This window comes from Orbicella franksi, chromosome 8 (assembly GCF_964199315.1).
Source record: "Orbicella franksi chromosome 8, jaOrbFran1.1, whole genome shotgun sequence".
NCBI lineage: Eukaryota > Metazoa > Cnidaria > Anthozoa > Scleractinia > Merulinidae > Orbicella > Orbicella franksi.
In genome coordinates this window covers 15,129,472-15,152,544 of record NC_138152.1, presented here as the reverse complement: position 1 = coordinate 15,152,544, position 23,073 = coordinate 15,129,472, and the positions used below count along the sequence as shown (strand labels likewise).

General features: G+C 38.8%; 2 protein-coding genes across 2 annotated transcripts; one reads left to right on the top strand and one right to left on the bottom strand.

Moving 5' to 3' along the window:
• The first annotated feature begins 820 nt into the window (after positions 1–820).
• Positions 821–5,793, top strand: LOC145494780 (uncharacterized). The gene is made up of 3 exons (XM_081474352.1): positions 821–840; positions 3,183–3,255; positions 3,868–5,793. Exons 1-3 carry the CDS (start codon positions 826–828, stop codon positions 4,899–4,901), a joined length of 1,122 nt encoding a protein of 373 aa, XP_081330478.1. The 5' UTR covers positions 821–825; the 3' UTR covers positions 4,902–5,793.
• Positions 5,794–7,786: 1,993 nt separating this feature from the next.
• LOC145494858 (uncharacterized) lies at positions 7,787–21,745 on the bottom strand. Its single transcript, XM_081474424.1, has 6 exons — positions 21,369–21,745; positions 19,604–19,927; positions 18,840–19,157; positions 14,104–14,376; positions 8,889–9,122; positions 7,787–8,110 (listed from the first exon to the last, which is right to left on the bottom strand). Exons 1-6 carry the CDS (start codon positions 21,625–21,627, stop codon positions 7,800–7,802), a joined length of 1,719 nt encoding a protein of 572 aa, XP_081330550.1. The 5' UTR covers positions 21,628–21,745; the 3' UTR covers positions 7,787–7,799.
• Between the last annotated feature and the right edge of the window lie 1,328 nt (positions 21,746–23,073).

The window sequence follows — 23,073 nt, the reverse complement described above, 5'->3', positions numbered from 1 at the left end:
TGAAGCCATTTTTTTTTTCATTCGAAGTTTTTTTTCAATTCAAAGTTTCCGCACAAAATTTTCGTCATCATTTTACGTGATATCATTGGCTTAGCAAATTTCGTATTGTCTTTCAGCCAATCATAATCCAAAATTACGATGTGCAATTTGCATTGGTGTTACACTTTTTGTACCGGTGTTACACTTGAACTGCACTGTTCTCAGCGAATCAGAATTGAGCAATTTTTTCATGTATATTATCATATGTGTTAAATAAAATGGAAAATTTTTTTGTCCTTTAATACATTCAACAATTAGTTTATGAGCTAGAGATTTCTATCACGCTTATAAATGGAAAGCGAATAATCTTGTTGTTTTAGTGTGAATCTATTATTCGTACAAAACTTCGTTTAAATCCTCTGCAGAGACATTTCGAAACCAACCGCACACCGCTGAGCCACTCACTATTCACAGCAGAATAGATAGCGATTAGCCTAGCTAATCAGAGAACGGAATTCATAATAGAAGGGCAGTAGATATATTTATACAAAAACAAATATTACACAGCTCTTGAATAAATCCCTCAAGCCGCTTAATAAATTCGACGTCAATATACGATGCAATAAACTAACATTCGACATGTTCTATGTAAATCAATTGACATCTTCCTTGAAAACGGTTTCGGCATCAATTTCTCTGCTTGCATGTAATTAAACGCTTGCCAATAAGCTGGACCTAGCTGGTTGGGACATGTGAAAACAAAACAAAACAAAAAAAAATCCGACGCAAAATCGTTTTGTGTAAAGAACGCTTTTTTTGCTGGATCTGGCGAGCCTAAGAGAGCAGATGGATGGTATCAAGGTAATTTCGCATTTACTTAAATTGAAATTTCGGTTAGGCAACAATTTGCGTTTTCAAGAAGACAAAAAAAGAGCGATATTATATTTCACTCGCGCAAATGTCAAGAGGTTTATTTTATTTATTCTTTTTCTTCCTCCAGTCTTAATTTCGCGATTTTGGTCAATTCGCGAAAAACGCGAAAATTAGACGGCAGGAAATAAGTGCGAACATGGTATAATCTAAAAACCATTAAGGTCTTTCCCAATTAGATTTCAGCCAGTATTGTCAGTATTCAGTCATGATCACCCCTTCCATACAGAAGTTAACGGTGTAAAGGTTCCATGTACTACAAGCTATAAAGTTCGCCTCTTCATCCTTTGAAAATTTTGACGACAGGGGTGAAAGTTGCCATGACATTTTCACTTTTTGCAAATAAGAAAGTGAATTTTGAAAAACTAAAATCGCGTAAGTCAATTAAGTTTTAGGAACCAGATATTCTGCCTCTTCAAATTATAAGTCATGATTGGTGAACTACATTTATTGTTTTTATCTTTATTTCTTTCAGTAAGAAAGCGAAGAAGGGAAAACTAACTTTAAAATCACTAGAGTTCAACCCCGCGTCTTGACAGTTGCTTCTTGATAAAACTTACGAGTCCCGAAAAGACCAGTCGTTTCGAATCAGCTTCTTCCAGGCGTTCAGTTTGTTTAGGCGAAGCGAAAAAAACAAAAGCGGAACGAAAAAAGGAGAGACGGGCCCCCACAAACTAACGCCCAGCAGAATTCGAAGCCTTATTTCAAGCCCTTCACTGCCAAAAAAATATTGTGGTCTATAATTCATTAGAATCAGTTGAATTCGAAATTGATCTTAATTTTTTCAGTGTTAAGACAGCGTCTCAATATCTGAAATTTCACTCAGATTTTAAAAATCCCCTTAGAACACTCTGTTCAATCTCATTTAAGAACCAAAAAATATCTCCTAGTGTTATGAACCAAAGAGCTCAGATTGTTCATGCGAATGTTATTAGACGTTGACAGCTGCTATCCCTAAAACTAGTTGATTTGCTAGGCAAAACCTGACAAAAAGGAAAAATCAAAACCTTTGTTCACCAAAATAAATGTCATAGATGTCTGTATTAACAGGAAACATTTTGCAGTATATACACAGCTGTAGATGAGAATAAAGTGAGTTCAATTTTAAGATCGAATTCTGTCCGAGGTAGTGCTTTTCTTGGAAAAATTCTAAGTACGTCCCCTTGTGCTCAAAGGATAACGAACGAATAGATATATAAAACAAGAAAAATAACATTTTGCAAGGAAATCTCGAGCAGGACAAGCAGTTATATAAGTGCAAAATCTCAACCACTGTTACCGTTTCTTCATAATTTCTTCAATGTTCTCTACAGTGAGCAATGAGGCACGAATCAGTTTGCAGATTATCTAACGTTTCGTTATCATTTTCTTTTCATGCAGTTTAGGTTGAAAGCCAAAAGTGTCAGAATTATTGATTAAACAGCTTTTCAGTGACAAAGATTCGTGTCTATATATGTGGTGTATTTTAAGTTACACATTTTAAAATGCAAATTAAGACAATTAAGGCAAGGAAGGCAATTTAAGTTCAAATACAGCCGTTGAGAGAAGATATTAAGTACAATGCCATAAGTACAATGCCATGTTGGAAGTGCGCGCGCACTACCCATGAAAAGCGGAATGCACGCAATCAGAAAATAACATAAATCAGGAGACTTTCATATTTCAAAACTGGTACGAGAACGAGAAAGCCACTAATTTTGATTCTAAAGTTACTAATGTTACTAAAAAAGCAAAAAAAAAAAAGATCGCCGGCGAACGAATGAAGGAATACAGCATTTCCTTGACCAACATGAAATGAATATTTTTTATTAGATTGTCGAGAAACAGCATAGCAAAATTAAAAGGGAGTTTAAGCAGCGACGACGGCGAACCCGAAGACAGCGCCTAGAAAAAAAAAAACAAAAAAAACATTGCCTTCGAATTTCACAGTTGTTTAGATCTGTTCAGTGCGCATATTGGTCTCAGAATTTGCTCGATCTAAATATGTAACGCTAGCGTTCAATAGCAAATAAAAGTACCAAAACTTAGCCACCCTCGTTCGCGTTCTCCAAAATACGCAAAACTTGGTCATTTCACCTCGTTGTTTTGCAGAGGACGGCAAAGAAATGTACAAAGATTTATAACGCACACGCACAGCCATTGCTTTCCTCATTAAACCTTTTGTTTCGTGGCGTTCTCGTCGCGGAAAATTCACATATACATCACGACAGCTCAAACTTAGAAATGATAAAAAAAAGTGCTAACTTGGTAATGTTGTGTTGCTTTACTTGCAGAAAAATACTTGCGGGAGGCAGCAACTGTATTTTGCATTGTTGATAGCCACTTTTATCCTTATAACTTATTCAGGTGAGGGTTTATTCTGATATCATAATATTTTAACCATTAAATGTCTTCGGCGCAGTGGCCTCTGGTACAAACCGTCCGGGTTCGAGCCCTGACTGGGAACATTGTATTGTGTTCCTGGGCAAGACATTTTACTCTGACAACGCCTCTCCCCACCCAGGTATACAAATGGGTGCCCGCAACTTTAATGCTGAGGTTGTTCGCTGCGATGGACTAGCATCCCATCCAGGGGGGAGTAGAAATACTCTTAGTCGCTTCATGCTACAGAAACCGGGATAAGCTCCGGCCTGATGGGTCACTTGGCTCATATCCAGACTTAACATCACCTTACCCACCATTTGGTAACGAGTAAGAAAAAGGAATAATAATGCTACCTGGTAGTGATCAGAAACCTAATGCACAGCACTTCTCCTGACTTGTTATTAGTATATTGATAATGATATGATTTCGAGTTCAATTTCGAATAAATTAGCACGAATAACGTTTTCAAAAGCTAACAAAATTGACAGTCGTAAAATTTACGAGTCGAAGTTTTCAGATAACTAATAAGTCCATGCCCACATCAAATCACTGTAGTTCCATAACTCTTTTCTTTGTCTCGCTTTTTCCCATTAGGTTTCACTCTTACCAGAAATGCCACTGAGTGGAAACCTCTCGATTATGGTGTCATAAACAGAACTGTTCCACATGAAAGCCACCAGACTACAGAAGAGCCCTCTACTAAAAAAAATGCTACTAAAACGCCAACTCCTAAAAAGGCTACTAGCAGCTCTTGTTTAAAGAACGCGTTTAAGGACCTCTTGCTCGTTGTTGTCTACAATTATCCCTTCTACGACAGTGTACCTCATCTGGTTGCTCTGTATAAACCTGCCTTCCCTCATCTGTTATTCTGTGGTCCGCCTGACGATACAGAGCGCTCAGACATCCTCAACGTCGACATCATCAGAGGTTTTCTGGGATACGAGTGTCTTGGTCGAGCCATACGGAAATATCCAGGATATAAGGGTTATTTCTACATCAGCGATGACGTATTGCTTAAATATTGGAAGTTCCCGAATTTTGACCGTGGCAAGATTTGGGAATCCTCATCCATCCGGTCTAACCCTGTTAACGAACCCCCAAACACTGAATGGAACTGGTGGGCGAGTCGGTACGGTTTAGAAAATTGCCGCGGAGCTCTTGGGGATGTGGCAAAAATGACCCTCATGAAGATGAAACTAAACGGAAAATATCTTTTAAACACTCTTCTGAAAAACAGCGGTGGAATACTAAGATGCTTTGGTAGTCGCTCAGACGTTTTATACATTCCTCAAAAGCACGCCAACGCGTTTTCAATTCTGTCAAACACGTTTTATAAACAAAAGGTATTCCTAGAAATTGCTGTACCGACCATCAGTCGCCTCTTAGAACTAAGCGAGAACATCACTCGTCTCCCTGGTTACTACATTCCAGGCAAGAGAGGCGACCCCCGAGTGAGTGACAGCAGGTTTTTCTGGTATCTTTATTTTCCGCATAAAGAGTACTCCTTTATTCATCCATTTAAACTTCATCGAGAGGAATTAGATAGCAAGTTTAACTTGGTCATGTTGAAGTTTATTTTTATAGAAAAAATCAAACAGCTAACGAAATGCATGCCAACTCTCCTGTAAGCCCGCACTTAGAAAATTTTGTAGGAAAAGAAGATCACCAGGGCTTTAACGCTATTAACACTGGGGGTGGAGGGGGCTGGCAAGGGCGGGTAGGGAGGGTTGAGGCCGTTACCAAATGGAAACAATTTGGTATCGCTTGTGACGGGTTGAGGAACTTGATGTGCCAATAAAGTTTCCGTATTTTGGCAGGCATGATTTTCAAACTTAAATTTGCCTGCGTTTTGCAGTGACCTTACTTCTTACATAAGTTAGCTTTCTTTACAAACTGTGACTATGTCCAATGTTCCAATCAAGCTTCCGTATTCTGGCAGGCATGATTTTCAAATTTAAATTTTCCTGCATTTTGCAGTGACTTTACTTCCTAGATAAAGTTAGCTTTCTTTACTATTTGTGACTATGTTTGAGCCTTAGGGTTACGTTGAATTTAATATGGCCGATCCAAGATGGCGGCTGTTCAGAAATAATGCTTCCATTTGTACTTCATGTGACGTCATCATTTTAAGTAAAGAACCTCAAAGAAAATAGATAATAATATTAATCATTCAAGTTCCATCGCCATAGCTTAAATACTCTAATAATTACAGGGGAGGGACTCCAAAAGCACGCCCACTGCGCTTCCCGTCCCCTCATGGTCATAGAAGATCAAAACAGGCGCGGTCTGAATAGGGTTAACTGCTAACGATTTCTACTCCTTTCCTGGATGAGATACTAATCCATCCTACGGTTACCCCCAGAACTAAATTCGCCGGTATCCATTTATACAGCTGGGTGGAGAGAGAGGCACTTTGGGAGTAGAGTGTCTTGCCCAAGACCACAACACAATGTCATCGGCCAGGGCTCGAACCCTCGAGCGTTCGATCCCGAGTCGGCCGCATTAACCATGAGGCTACCGAGGCTCTCAAGAATTAATGCAAGAGCTAAATTTATTTCTATGAATCCTCTGCTGTCGATTGATTTTGTCTGTAATCTTATACGCTTATCTATGACAAAATTCTCGAGTTTGATTGGCTCTCCAAGCGCGCACTTATCACATAATTGGCGCACCTTCACGTAGCAAAGAGTCCAAACACATCTATCCAACAACAACCGTAAGTGGGGACTACCCCCTTTGCGGTAGTTATCTTGTTATTTGCAGAACTTATGCGGAATATATTAGGTAACTGAAGTTTTTAACCTCGAAATTTGTTAGAGATAAATTAGCAGCAATCGGACCTCGGTTTGCACCATTCAAAGAGTAGTCGTGCTGGTAATTTTGAGGGGACACAGTCAGCTGGCGCACATGCGCATTAGGTACCATTTCATAGCTAATTTGCATATCACAGAGGCGCGATCCATACTGTTTTTAACCAAATATGATAAAAAAATATCATAGGATGAGCAAAAGCACACTCAACAACAGGTTTTCAGTAAACAATTGAAAATCAAGCATAAAACTGCGAAGATTGAAGATTTCTAAATGTACTTTGATTTCAGGTTAGGAAAACGCACCAAAAACGCTTCAGTTTGCAAAATATTCTGGGGAGCGGGGGGGGGGGGGAGGGGGGAAGGCATGCATGCCCCCAGACCTCCCTAACGGAATAGGCCGTTTGGCCCCATATTTGTTACTAGGCGGCCACTCACAAAATCTTAGCTAAAACCTTGATTCACCGCATGCCAAAAATGAAATTTATTACAAGGGGAATGAATAAATAAAATTGATATTTTCCTAAACATCAAACAAAAAAATGCAATGCAGCCCCATTAGTTAGGCAATAGCACTTAAATGTGTCCGATAAGTGGTTATGTTTCCCTCGGAGTATAATTTTGTCAGAAAATCAAAACGACTGTGTGAAAGATAAAAAAGTATTTGTTTGAAGCCTGTTCTAGGCAATCAGATTGTGACGAGTGTCAAGATTAAGATTGCGATAGTAGAATATGCCTCTCCCCCTCCCCCCCCCCCCCAAAAAAAAAACAAACAAACAAACAAAAAAATTCGCACAGGGCACAGGGAAGTTGAGGGGGTGGACGTAAAAAAAAAGCTGAAAAAGTCCCACCACTTCATCATTTTTCTAATGGTCCGTCCCTAAAAGAGAAAGAATAGGCTTCCGGTTTTGTTTTAAGAGCAATCTATTCGTATTCGAAGTGGGATATTCCATACAGAGCAAAACATGCGGAATTGAACGAGTATACCAAAAATCATGTAATGAAAAGAGACGTTACACGTACACTACATATTGCATTATCTAACTCGCATTATCTTACTCGCCTGGAATCTTGGAGCCATGAATTTAACACTGGTAAATGCGAAGTGATGAGTATTTTGAAAAAGAATGATAATTTGAGCCCTCTGCAATGTCATTTATGTGGTAACCAGTTGAAAGCTGTATGTGAAGTCAAGGACCTTGGAATTCACATTACTTCAAATCTGTCATGGAGCTTGCATGTGACCAAATGTGCAAATAACACTAACAGTGTACTTGGATTTATAAGAAGAACACTGGGTCCCGAATATCCTAAATTGTTTTCAAAACTTTATAAGAGCCTTGTACGTCCGAATGTTCTCTAGTTTGGCGTCCGAACCTTAAAGAAAACCTAAACACCTGGGAGAAAGTACAACGTAGAGCTTCCAAATGTGCCCTTGGACGTATTGGGCGAGATTATGTCCTCCGAAGAGGGTCTAAAGTTCCTTGAAGAAAATTATTTTCGTCGCTTTGCGAGTACTGTAAGACAATAAACAGAGTTAACGGACTGGACCCTTCAGTATTTTTTTAAAGTTTTTCCACCACTAAGAGCCAATCACCGTGCGGTGGAGTGGCAAAAGTTGTGTAACATGTGCATGCTGTGCGCGACATTGAACGTTCTTCAATGTGTTGCGCAAAAAAGTTGTATATGTTTGGCCGAGTTTGATGATTTTCTCATTCAGCCAAGATAGAATACTTCTACCTCATCAGGTGTGAATTTGTAAGACCCAGCCAGGATTGTTTTCCTATCTTGTACTCCACTTGGAACGGAGTAAGAGTCACCAAAGTTGGTGTAGGAGTTAGTGTTACTGTTTGCATAGTTATTGATGCAGATGTCATGCCCTCCTCCAAATGCTGGGCCATGACTTGTGGTCCTTTCAATAGCAGCAGAAGCCTTTGTAACCATGCTCTTAAATGGTCCAAGACCTTCATTGTTGCGGAGTGAAAATATGAACGCATTGGAAGTAGCAGCGTTTCCACCGCTAGACCCTAAAGAAAAACATTATAGAGCAGAATTAGAATAACTGTTTAAACATGAAAACTCGACCAAATTGGGAAAGAAACATCAATTTCGTATTGCTTATACGAATTTATATACTATGATAATCTTTAGTCGTCTTAAGAAGTTCTTGATGTTTCACAATTTAAGCGGGACCTGATTTAAGACTCAAATTATCAACAGTAATTTCCCGTTTTATATGGTAGATAGAATACGTTACGAAACTCTCTTAGAAAAATCGGGCTGATAATCCTGTCATAATCACAAACAAAGGTTTTGTGATTATGACATATATTATTAGCTGTAACTGCATTTCATTTATCTTCTTTATCAATGTGGATGAACTCTACTCTCACTTGATAATTTGCTTTATTTTACGCTCTATGGATCTTTTGCATGAGTGTGTGTTATGATTTTTCTTTGTACTGTGTCTTCCACTTAAACAAGTTTAGAATAGTATTTAAGGTAGCGGAAATCCTGGGAAACAAGCAGACAAACAAACAACCAGAATCCTTCAACACCTGGTTCAAAAGATCGTCTGGTGTTTTCTGACAAAATTTTCCCTCATATTTTGTGGGTCGTTATGATAATTGTCAGCAGCGTAAAACACACACGTTATGTAATTATTATGGCTATGAAAGTCATTTGGAAATGGTGTTTTCGTTTGGTTATTCTCCCTGGGACCCAACTGGGACGGAAAAGAGTGCACTATGCCACAACGTACAGCCCAGTAAATTAGAAAGAACTGAAGAAACTAAGGATATTTACCCCATGATATATCAGTGTATCCTCCAAACAAGTACTGCCCCGTTTTGATGATGGTAACCGTGTCACGTTTCCCATCACACCTGCTGTGAAAGGTACTGACAGCCCAGCCGTGAGTGGAGGCGCGGTAGCACAACACCCAACAAGGATTGCTTCCAACTACAGGTGTCAGGAATTCATGAAGGCGACTTTGATAAAATGCACTTCCTGTTAATATGGCTGAGTTCGTCCAGAAATCTGAAAAAAGAATCATGCGCAGTGTACGTTTTTTTTTAACCAAACACAATGCTATGGAAAAATGCTCGCTTCGAGTACATGCCACATTTATTAAATTTGCGACTGTATTGATTCTTCGAAGCGCCTATATCTCTTTCTGAAAATTGATCACCGATTACCCGGCTCAGTACAAGTTTGATCCAAGAGGGTACAACAGTTGGATTTGTTTTGCTTGTTCTAGTTAATACTGTGTACGCAACATACGTCTACGAATATAGCCTCTTCCATAACCGAGAAACATGGGTAAAGAAGAAACGTTGGACCTTCGAAGAATATTTGTAGTTTAACTAGCCAAGGATACGCTGCTGCCAAGTAACGAACACAAAATGAATACAGGATTTTCGGAACGAGAGCTTTCTCAAGGAAAAGTTGTGTACCAACACTGCACTTGTAAACACTACCTTATATTAGTTCTCACCCAGCCGAATATAACGTAAGGTCGTCATTGACCCAAGCTCGTTGACAACAACAACAACAACAGCAACAACAACAGCAACAACAACAACAACAACAGCAACAACAAGAGCAACAACAACAACAACAACAACAACAATGCTTTATTTACTCTAGACAATTAATACACATTTGCATAGAAAATTACAATAACTTACATTAACAAAAGAAATGAACTTTAAGGCGAGCCAGGGGTATAAATGAACCTTGCGGTTTCCTGGTTATTCCCCTGCCTTTTCCGTGCAAAAAAAGAAAAATAAGACCAAGGGAATGAAAGAGACAAGTAAATAAAGTGCAAACACAGGGAGACAGACCAAAATATACGAGCAGTGGATATTCGAAGGAATTGAATGTTCAAAATGCTAGTTACTTATGCTCTTTTCAAGTTGTTCAGAGAAGAGATATAACTTGACTTGTTTAGCAAATTGGTAGACATTTAGATTTTTCAAATAAGAAGGAATATTATGCCAAAAGACGGAAGCCATATAGGATATAGTTTGTTCTCGGTGTTTGTTCTGACTTGTGATTTGCAGAGGTTTTGGCTAGCGGCGCATCTAGTATTATAAGTATGAATGCTATTAACGTACTGGAAAAAAATCGTGAAAAACGTTCGGAAGAAGGTTCTTATGCCACAAGTGAGTAAATCGTTATACATGTAAACGGTAAACACTGTTCAATGTGAGAAGTTCTAAAAGGTTTAGAAGAGGGACAGCACTATCAGTTTGTTCACCGAAAGTTCTTGCAAAAAATATTAATCTAATGGCATGGTTTTGCTTGGTCTGTACTTTTTGTATATAGGTCTTGAAAGTGCTTCCCCAAGCTAAGATGGCATATGATATATAAGGATATATATGGCTGTAGTAAATTTGTTTTAACGGAAAAAGTGTTAGGTAGTATCGTAATTTTGAAATTATTCCGAGGTTTCGTGACATTCGTGAACAGACATATGCGATATGGTACGTTCAAGAGACTGTCTAGTCAAGCATCACACACAAGTATTTAATGCGATCTTTTCTTTCCAAAGTATGGTTCGTGCCATTTGAACTTTGCATGTTTATTATAAATTCATTTTTTCTTTCCTTGATGATTTTACAATCATGTAGTTGTTTTAGACAAATTTAATGATAATTTGTTAACATCGCAGCAGCCTTTCCTTTTTTTAAGCTCGGCATTAATTGATGTTTGTAGACTTTTTGCGTCGTGAGACGAGGTAACTATATTTGTATCGTCTGCGAATATCCCTAATCCCATAAGATTCCAGTGTAGACAATTTGCCTGGATTTAACGATCTTGGACGTTCGTGACCCCTACTTTTCTTTATAGAAACAGATTTCATTTACAATTATCTCCACTTTGTCCAAAAATGAAAAAAAAAAAAAAAAATCACATTTAGGGTGTTCTTCCGGGCATGTTCTCTCTAAAACGAAGTTGGTGACTCCTCATTTTTTTTACATTTCTGACATAACTAACTCATCATCTTACAGTGGTAAAAGTCTCCACTTAAACAATATTTGGCAGAGACAGGAGCCATAATCGGGGACGGAGACTGTAAGTCTTGGGATCCGCGCGCACCTATGATATGGGACAATTTTGATATTTTTAGAAACAAATTGTGCCATCTTGACGTCATATAACCGCGCGGATCCGCGCACATGTCGGGAGCTCTCGCGTGGGTGTTGTCACGTTGCGTGATCAAATGGTGAGAGTTGCAAGGTTCTCTTGCAGATTGTTCACAGCGAATGCAGGGAATAAGGCAGGGAATAAGGACCAGGGTTCTTATATGTAGTTTTACGCGCTGAGCTAATGGAAAAGGTGAGTTTATCAGGGTCGTAAACATTTCGCGCTGTGAATGAATGATATCTGCCCGCGCTAGTTGTACGCGAAAGCTTTTGCGTTTGTTCTGTAGAGAAAAGATATGTAAGAAAACTCTTTACTCTGGTATAGAGTTGATTTGCGAGTTTCCCCAAAAATGCTTAATCATAACCAAACCCTGTTTTTAATAGTTTGTTATGGTTTCTGTTTGTTTGACGAGTTTGCAAAAGTTTTTCAAAGGAAAGTCTGACGCGTACAAGTAGCTCATTTGCATAGTGCAGCGCGTGCACTTTCAAGTCCGAGTCGGTGTTTTCAATTGTCAACGAATCTTGACAAAGATTTATTTCGTGGTCTTTTGTGCCGAGATGCTGCAACAATTTTCATCAACGCCAAAAGGCTACTAATATCATGTGTGTTTCTTTAACTCAACCAACAAAATCAAAATCATTATTGGAGTTGATTAAAGAAAGCGTCATCGTAATTTTGCTGATTATATCTGCTGTATTCACATATTTTCAGCTAAGCTTTTAATATGTTCTCAAACATTTATCAACCTTAAACATATTTAAAAATTAGAGATATTATATGAGTTCGATGTACGTTTTCACACGAAAGTGGAAACACGAAATTTGTCATGTTTTACTGACTGCACAAAACACGCACCGGCGGGCGCTCTTAGTCTATTCATCGGCAACAGACAATTTATTGGATTTTTACACAAAAAAAATGAGCAGCATCTACAGACATAAACTTTATTGTCAATTATTGGGCCTTGATAAAACATCAAGCGTTGCTTACAATTCAGGCGAAACTCAATTATTTTGTTTTGTTTTACTTTTCGGTCGAGATAGACTCTGGCGAAATCCTCGCGAGCCTGTGGCAAGAGGAGGGAAACTTTGAAGTCCTGAAACGTTGCTATTTCCAAATATACCCAACTAGTGTTTTGCTGTGTATTGGAGAAGCTGTTAACCTTCAACATATGTGAAACTTAGAGTGGAGTAATGTGGAGCTCTTGTAAAAGAAGCAGCGGAACACAACTTGGTCAGTGATATAAAGCGGCACGTAACTAAATCCGACACTGTCTTACTTCACTCAAACTGGAGCAGCTTACGACGAAAATACTGAAGTAAAATTCCAACAGACATGAACGTATTGAGTTGTGGCCAAAAGCTTCAAACATTTTCGGGAATTTCGGACGCCATTCCCCCACGCTACATCCGCAAAAATCCTCGCAGCATGAACGCGCGTGTGTTGCACGAGATGGCGCAATTTGTTGTAAAAATAGAAAAATTGTGCAATATCATAAGGACAGCCCCAATACTAGAAATGGCGCGCGCTTACAGTCTCTGTCCCCGATTATGGCTCCTGGCAGAGAACATTTCACCTCAAAGATCTAATTGCGATATTTTTGGGCTTACACAATGTCGCCTTATTCACTGACGAAGCCCGATTTTTCAAGATTTAGGGTGTTCTTCCAGGCATGTTCTCTCCAAAATGAAGTCGGTGACCCCCAATTTTTTGTTTTTGTTTTTGTTTTACATTTCTGACATAACTAACTCATCATCTCACAGTGGTAAAAGTCTCAGAAAAAAATCAATGTTGGAAAATTTTCGCGCGAACATCCTTAACTGCATATGTACAAGGCAAACAGAGCAGGCTTTATGACGGGAAGTAAAGTATAGAGACTAGCGACGAAGGCTGCTTCTGAATTTAGCGAGATCTTCATAGCTGTCGAAACTGAAGCTTCGCCCTGCATCGGCGTCCTTGATGAAGATGCGACAGTTCTGAGTCCAGAGGTGGCGCTTCTTTTCCTTGTTAATTGAATGTCGCCGAAGAGCTTTTTCCGAGTAGATGTCAACAACTCTGAGATGTAGACGTTGCTGTCTACTTCCAGGTCCAAGTCCGGTAGATTACAGACACGCTTTCTCCTTCACAAGCTTTCTGCGATTTGCGTAAAACTTATTGCGAACATTTCTTCGAACAAACTTGACAACAATCTTTGGCAGAGCATCGGTATTGAAGGAAGGTACAGGATGGGCAGTAGAAATATCGCCATTTGTGACTTGTACGCCATTAAGTTTTCCGACCCAACGAACAATGTCGTTGCTTGAATAGCTCTCACTGGGTGCGACGCACGATGTTTCCAAACTGTCACGCCTAATGTATCGTGCAAGCTCTTCTGCTTGGTAACTGGGGTCCGTTGATTGCTTCTTAACTTTGCTGAGCTATTCTTCACAGACTGTTGGGCGTTTCTGGTGTTTATGAGTTGAAGTTGCGAAATAAAATCATCATACTCTTTAGAGAGGAAATCCACTGTTTTATTCATTTCAGCGAATTCAATGGTTAAATGGTCCATCTTCTTGTCTAATGGATTAATGGCTGCTCTTAACAGAGCCTTAATCTGTTCCTCGGTAGCCTTAGTGATAGTTTAGCGTCAGGAAACGGCGGAGTTTTGCATAACGCGGCTGGCCGCCATTACGACATATGCTAATTCTTGGTAGTCATAATGCTAATGTTGGTAGCTTTGCACATATAAGTTAAGAGCCAATGCTTTGGGGACTACGAAAACCTTGAGGGGAAAAGTCCAAGGGGAGGCTCACTTTAATAATTGTAGTTATTATTACTGTCGTCATGGGCATTGTTGTATAAGATACATTCATCCATAAATGATTCTTACCTTTGTTAACGTAACGTAAGGTTGTCAGTGCAGTAGCAGATCCTAGCTTGTTGGTCGCCTTACATTGATAAGGACCAACGTCTTGAGGACTAAAGTTGGAGATATTCAGAGTACCATTGGTAACAGTGGTTCGTCCTTGTGGTAACGGCACAAGTCCTCTTGACCAAACAATTATTGGCGGCGGAAAACCAAAGGCTTGGCAGGAAACCGAAGCGAGTGAATTTGCTGTCACTTTAATGACTCTGTCCGGAGTTTTAAGGAACTGTGGAGGAACTATTGTAAATTGATAACAGAAAGAAACAAATGCAAAGATCAAACAAGACATTTTAGCTCATTATGTGAGAAACTTGATTAACCATCACTATATGTGGTGTAATGTAATACTTATTCACACTATTTTTTGTCTACTTTGTAGTCTCTCTATTACATCTCTCTTAATTTTTTATCTGTTTTATATAGTACAATGGTGACCATATTTGGTGTGACAAACGTCCGACAGAAAAATTAATATACGCATTTTTAAAGTGGTCAAAATCATGAAATTAGCCTCTTGAAAAGTCATAATTATATAACTTAGTAATAAACTTATTTGCTCGCTTTGTTGACTTTTTTTTTGTCAACTGGCATCCAACGCGCTCATGGAATTATTTTTGTCACGCTATTCGCAATGGATACTAAAGAGGTAAGGGCTCATGCACTGGAGACGAAAATCAACATACGTACCATAGAATTTCGAAAGTAGCGCCCCCCGTTGCTTTCGGCTTTAGCAGGCAAAAAAGGGCTGCTTCTTTCGGGCAGCCGTTACTTTCGGATGGTTAAAAGACGTTTGAACGTTTAAGACATAGCGGAAGGGGAAAATGAAATTAAAAGTTCCGTTGATGTATGTTACTAACTATACCCACCTAAACAAAGCAGACTGTTTATAATAGTAATAGGACTGAGTGGAGTCCAGTTCGGTCTGTAATCATACGAGAGATTATCAAAATCGGACGACCGCGAAGCGGGAGTCCGATTTGTTAATCACGAATATGATTAAAGACTGAATTGGACGACACGATGTCCTGTTACCAATTAATCATAACAATTGCAATTCCCAATAAAAGTAAAAGTTTCATTTGAAAAAGAGCTATTAATAGTCATTTTTAAATATAATAATTAAAGATATGGAGAATAACTTGGAAAATGACTGTTAAGTTTCTTTCAAAACAGTCACTGGAGACCAAACCTCCACAATTTTACAACGTAAGTCTCTTGAATTGGTCACTATAGTGATTGTAATCAATATTGTGATTGGTGGATTTAGAGGAGATGACAATGATAGGTTCGTGTAATTGTCCGATTACAGGTGTCTGATTACAGCCAACTGTCCGATTACACTGTCCGATTAAAACTTTGCAGATTAATCAGCAAAATACATCAGTCAATGCACCAACCACATTTGAGGAAATTGAAATTGTTATGCTAAACGAAAAAGGCCCTTAAGGTGGCTCGATCGGATTTTTGAACAACGAAACCATTCAACTTAGAGCGACTAGAGCACCGCCATTAATCGAACAGAAAATCAAACGTTACTGGTGTGCTAGAGAAAGATGAGAGTTCCAAATGGGGTACATTTCACCAGGATCTGAGTAACCGAAATGACGCCATACTCTATTTTACATGAAACCGAATAACTTGCCATCAGGGTTAATTTTAGAAATACGACGTCAGGATATCGGACTTAACATGGTTGTCTTAACGATGCGTTTTCGATGAAATTAGTAGTGAAGTTTCAAGATGTCAAAATGCAACAAAAACAAATCCGTCTTAAACGTGATTGCAAACTATGTCCACAACACTTGACTAAATGGTACTCTGACTGGTGTTATATGTACATGTCTTATAATATATAATTACCTGGAGTGAAAATCTCAGAGAAATCGCTCCGTTTGAAGTTCAGAAACATTGGCTTGAATATCAACTGGTGTGAGGTGTTATTTTGCCTTTTATCAAAAATTGCGCCTAAAATTATTAAATTGGGCGGGAATGGCCCTCAATGAGATCAATCCATATTCAACGTAATCCTGGAGTTTCAAATTAATTGAAACATTTTAAAGTGCACCTAACCCCCCAATTTTTTTTTTTTTTTCGCTAAAACGAATCTACTTGTTATTTAAAATACTTCTGCGAAAAAAAAAAAAAATGGATCCGGTTAAATCCTCGATTTTCTGTACCCCGACGAAATCTCGAAAATAGCTCCAAAACACCGCCATTTTGTTTCACGACCGAGTTTGAGGAGAATGGGTAGAGCGGCTGTTGTGACGTCTACCCAAGAAGGTTGAATATCTCTTGTCCTCTCAGATTCCCTTCAGGATGGTGCAATACACATTCGAAAAGTGCACAGAAACGCCTTCCAGAAGTGCTATCGGCTATTGCAGCAATATCCCAGATTAATGAAAGATATACTGTACAATTTACTGGCGATGATCGGTCAATGGTACAATAAAGACGTAAACGATGGTTGATTTCGTCGAACCGAAACAAGCGAACTGACTGTGAGAACCATTGAAGAACTCTCACTGGAATTTGTTCCGCAGACTTTCAAACGCTATTTTCAAAATTTTCTGCTTAAAGCCAACCAGCAAGTTGTACAAATACTACCGAAAACCTATATCTTTCAATCCGGCAGTATTCATAACAAAGCCGGCAAAGTTGTGTGATGAATCAAGGAGCGTTACGACCAAATATACTGATATGTAAATAGCTCGCAACTGTACGCCGCCAGCCAACACTTATTTCTCTTCCGATTTAGATGAAAGTCGAAGATTAATCCTTTAGAATTACATGATAACAAAATTGTTAGCCTCACAGAGTTTTTCGAAGGTTTGGAAATCAGCGATGCGACAAACATTCTGTGCAATAGTATCGAAAATATGAAAGCGTGACATTGTCTGCGGACCGCTTAGGGAATTAACACATCCTTTTCGCTTATCCGACGACTTTCACTGCAAACTTTGAAAAAAATTTACATTGGTTATTTGGAATTACGACTTAAAACGTGTGACAATGTGAAATCGGTAATTGTATGAAATGTTTCCTTCCACATTGCTTCCCGCAGCTTCAAAAATACAGGTCCAAACAATTTTACGATTTTCAATCGATCGAAGCCGGTGTTTTGGAGGTCATCAAGTCTCGAAAACTGCAACACGTACGTCGCTCTTATAAACATGAAGCATTCCAGAAAGTAAAACACAAACTGGATTTAATAGAACAACCATATCTTGACAAAATACATTCTCACTGAGGACAAATGTAATAAACTGTGGAGGAACTGAACTGATAACAGAAAAAAACAAAACAAAACAGAACAAGACAAAACAAAAACAAAAGTAAATATCATACCAGACATTTTAGTTCAATATGTAAAAGACTTGCAGTGACCATCACCATGCGGAGCAATGTTATATTTAGCTTTAGGTCTACTTTCTAATCCTTCTATTGGACCTCTCATAGCACACTTGTGACCGTATTTGATGTAACAGAAGTCCGACAGTAATATTTTTTAAAGGTGGTCAAAATCATCAAATTTCCCTATCAAAAGGTCTTAATTTATTTAGTTATCAACGTATTTGCCTGCTTCGTCAGTTATACATCCCGTGGTATCCAGCGCACGCTTACAGAATGATTGTCAGCTTACTGAGTACTAAATAAGTAAGGACTCGTGCAATGGAGAGGAAATTCAACACATACATGTAAGTCTGAATTTATGAAAACCGTGTCAAATTTGGAGCAAAACTTTCGCGCCTGCCTGCCGGCGATAGCCGGTAGGGAGGCCTTTGCGGTGCTTGAAAAGGCAGGGGGGCTTCCGTCAAGGAGGGTTGGGGTAGACGGCCCTGATGCCTGGCTACCAGCGGGGCCGCAAAGCTCTAACCCCAGGGGGGGGGGGGGGTGGGTTGGGTCCCAGAGCGAGACATTTTCGTCAGTTAAACTGCTCATTTTCTTTGCAGGACAGCCTTGGCCAGCATTGCCCTGCAGCCTTAGCGGTCTGCAGCCAGCCAGCCAGACACAAGCAAGGTGGGTGAGTAGGCTCTGTGTTGACAGACTGCTTGCGGTTGATTGAGCGAAAAAGCCTCTGTATTTTCTTGGAAAAGTGTCAGGGGGGTTGTGTTGAAATTAGCACGGTTTTCATAAGTCCAGAGATATGTATATTAAAGACAACAATAACAACAGCGGCGACAACAACAATAACAACACGACACGAAGACATGATTGATCATAGCAGTTTGCACAACTACTCAAAATAGTAAAAACTAAACGAGCTGAGTAGTTACAAGAATTATTACGCTTTAAATTTAACCCATGACCTTTGCGATGCCGGCGCAGTTCTCTGACAACTGAGCTATTAAGCCAACTGGGAGCTGGTCACTTTGTGAAATCAAAACAACCATGAACATTCTTACGTTCAACGGCAGCATTTGGGCTCATTTGAGAACAGAGCTATTTGCTGATTATGTATGAACTGCGTTTATTTTGGATGGCTTCATTTACCATCAGATCGAAGGCTTGGCAACATTTTCACCACTAAAGGTTGCACAAATGATAGCTGCTGATGGTCTTGTTAATTTTTTTGTGCAAATCCGAGTGTGTACCCGTCCGGTCACTCGATACGAGCGCATAAGCTTCAAAAACAAACATTGATTTGCGACTCGATTTGTTTGTTAGGCTACATGTTTGTTTTTTCCTCCCAGACATCTTACCTTCAACGGAAAGTGTCACCACCTTCTTTACTTCTCCCAAGACATTTGCAGCCGTGCAAGCATAACTCCCCGAGTCATTGTAACCAGCACTCTTGATCTGTAGCTTATTGCCTTGTCCGTCGGTATTCATCATTCCTGTTCCACTTATTTTACTCCAGGATACGCTAGGCTTTGGATTACCATCAGCTGAGCAGTAAAACGTGGCTGTCTGGTTCTGAGTTACAGAGAGCGAGACAGGAGATACAATCACTTCTGGAACAGATATTGACTCCCCTGCATCACCTTTAGGTCCCGGATGTCCCGGAGCTCCCACGTCACCTTTAATGAAACAAAGCAAGTAAAAGCAATAGCCAAAACGACAAGGTTTTAACAATGACAACGACTGACTGGATTTGATTTTTTTACGTGTCACAGGTATTATTGTACTTGAGTCATTTAAGGTTAACATTGTATATAGAAATCGAAACGTTTATCAAATGGCTAAATATCAACTATTAATCTGGATTAGAAATTTTCCGCCACGTTAAAAATTAAGAACCAAAAGCTTCACTGCGTTTGCGCTTTCCACTTATTTTCAAGTTACTTCGTAAGTAGTGCGTTCATTAAAGAGAATAAATCACGCCAACAATTTGATGTATACATTTCATCGTGAAATGCAAATGACAAAAAAACCCGTCCACTTTTTAACTATTTTACACAAACATATAACCCCATTCTTCCCGAGACGAATTGAAAATCACGCAATTCAGTTAAAACACGATTACCTTTCTCTCCTTTGATTCCAGGGGTTCCAAGATCTCCCTTGATTCCTTGTTTACCCGGTTCACCTGGCATTCCCACGATACCTTTCGTTCCTTTTTTACCCTTAGTTCCTTTGGACCCTCGTTTACCACGACTCCCTTGATTTCCTTTTGGTCCGGGGGGCCCAGCTAGACACATTTTATTTGGAGCGAGGCAGTAAGACTCTACAGACTCCGCAACAATCAACTTCACGTATCTCTTTAGACCAGCGCCGGCTTCGTCTAGATCAGAATCGCTGCGGTTCGTTTTCAAGCTGCGACGGACAATTTTAGCCGTGTATTTTACGCCTAGGAAAATTTAGGGAGTGATTAACATTTTGTGCAATCTCTACATGACGTGATAAAATTCCATTTTCTTCTGTTTTGAAACTTTTCGATTGATCGAGTCTTAGATTCTCTTTGCAATAACAATGCAGAGATAACAGACAAGTTAAGAGAACAAAGTGCATCATCAACTTGAGTAACCACTAAACGTGTTTGGCAATCAACGTGTGGGGATCGAGGTTAATAGGCCATTTCCGTGTTACGTTGTGCTTCTGTTTCGAAACGAACCCTCGTGCGATTTAAATATTTCATATGAACATCAGTTTGTTTGCATGAAAATATATCTGTAGGGGAACTCATTTTCACATGAATGGTTTTCACATGAAGATTTGACACCGAAGAAAAAGACACAACTCGGAAATGGCCTATTAATGATGCGAGCCACTGGATTATGAAAAAATACTAGCCGGGTCACCAGTCGTTGGCATGTCTCTGGCATTTCTCGGAAAGCCCGGAATGTCTCTAATTAAAGTACATTCATTCGCTTTAAATCTCTTGCCTTGGATGATAAAAGAAAATCTTAATTCAATAGAGAGTGATCATAATGATGATGACCAGAAAGAGCTACATGTAATTAAATGAAACCGTTTGGTGATATGCCATAATGTTACTGACTCATCTAATAGATGACAATTTAACCACCTAGTGTTTGCATGGCTTGTGTCGAAGATAAGATAATTCGCCAAATATCTTGCCTAGTAGCTCAGTGAATTCCAAGATCGTCTTCCATGTGTCAGACTCATTCGGGTAGAGTTGCTCCCAAACATATCATAAGAGCCTCATGATAATATAGTAACATAGTAATAATAATTAATATAGTGATACAGTTTGTGACGGAAAACGAAAGGAGTTCTGTTGATTGGTTCCAGTAATTTATAGCTACAGGGAATACTGTAACGATAATTCCAGTAAAACGTACGAAAATGTTGAGGCCGGTAAATGAAGCGATGTATCTCCGTAGTGGCAAGGAAACTCTAATGAGATGTCCCAGCACTGGCAAGGGATAAATTGATTGAAGTTTATTAGAGCGGTTCTCATTTGAGTGTCGAAAGTAATTAGACAATTACTTTGGTTTTGGTTTTGGTTTTACTACGGTTTGAGATTGGCTGAGTAGTCTAATTGGTAAGTAATTGGTTTGGTTTTGGTTTTACGACACTCAATTGAAAACCGCTCTAAATTAAATCGAATACCAATTCGTCTCAATTCACGAAAAGTTGCTCGAATTGCCGGCCGATTAAGTTTACTGGAAATTGAAACCCTTTTCCTCAAAAGCCATATCGAACTAAATCACTTGGGCATATTACCTTATTGCATTATTTTCATCAAAACATGAAAGACTACCGTTTTGATGGTCAAGGAAGTTTATAGAACTGAAACAAAGAAATCTTATTCCTACATCACTTACCACTGAGCGCATCAAAGTTCTCTTTCACTCGAGCTTGGCGAGTATCTTTCTCCTCTTTCAGAGCATCTTTGATTTGTTGAATTTCCAGTGTGAATTTTGAGTCCATTATTTTCGTATCATGGACGACTGTCTCTATTCTTACAAACAGCGCGATCGTCAACAAAATCGCGCCAACAGACAAAATGGAGGAAGCCTTGTGAAGATTGTCGTTTCGCTTCTCTTTGGTCATAATTTTCGCCCCTTTAGCGCAGCCATCCATCGCTCTTTGCAGTTGAATTGTGAGCGAAGATAGGAAACAATCGAATTTTGCTGAACACACGCAAAAACTGTACGTGATCTTTGATCATGACCTCAGCAGGTCCAGACGGGCAAGTAACTAATGAACATCCGCAGTATTACATTACGGGAAAAAAAAAGTGTCATGCCTAAAATAACCCTCCATTTACTTGTAACTCTTTTGAATTTGTTTTTCTTTTCTTTGTGCTTACTTTGATTTATTTCTTTAGCTGTTTCTTTAGGAGGTTGTACAGTTTTCATGGGATTATGCGGCAGTTATTTAGTTTTTATAATTTTACTGTAAATATTCAAATTTTATAAGTACAGTATGTCAATTAGTGTTGCTATTTTACTAATAGTCTATCTAGGCTAAACACATAGACACTTAAATAAAGGTTTTACTTACTTATTTTATTACGGGGTTGATTCACGATAACTCGTTTGAACCTCAAACCCTGATCGGAAGTTCGAGCTTCCGTGTGGTCTGGGAAAGAAATGACTGGAAAACGGGAAATAAAAAGGTGTGCGTCGTTTCAACCAGGCTATTTTCAAGGAGCAGTTGAACAAGAACGATGCTTTACCTTCACGAAATCAGAACAGATCTGCAAAGAATAAAAACAGAATCTACGCAAGGATACTGCAGTTTCATGGCTGCAACGAATTCTTATTTAGGTTATCGTGTTGTCTGTACATCTTCTAGATATGATTTTTTGTTAAAGAATAACGATAATAATAATAATAATAATAATAATAAAAATAATAATAAAAAAGAAAAAAAACATTTACATGGCTAAATCACTGGTTGCTATAACAATAATAATAATAATAATAATAATAATAAAAATCATAATAAAAAGAAACGTATTTTACATAAAATCTGGCGGCAAATTAAAGTGTTCTAAGCTTATTTATTTATTTACTTACTTATTTATTTATTTATTTATTTATTTTTTTGAACCGCAGGTTTCCTCTTGACATTTTAAGCGGCGTTCTAGTCAACGGACTCAGATTTCAAGCTTTAAGTATTTTATGTACAATTGACAATAGGCTGTGATGAAGATTCAATATACAATGTAGATAGAATTAGCGAGAGTTGACGAGCAATAAAACTGTCGCTTGAACTCCGAACATCATGCGCTCTACCTCGACTAGTTAGAAATCTGTTTATTTTTATAAAAAACGATTTCGAAAAACATTTTTCTTGAAGTGGTACTGTGACCAAAATCGCATCTTTCCTATCGCAGCCATTTTAAAACATAAATTAGTAGCCTGTCTGAGAAGAAAAATGCTCTTTACTATATTCAAATATCTCTTTTCCTTCCAGAGATATTCAAGTTTTTAAAATATGCAAATTAGACCAGTAATGACGTCATACACTCAACCAAATTTTCATCAAATATGATGAAAAAAGATATCTTAGACAATTTGT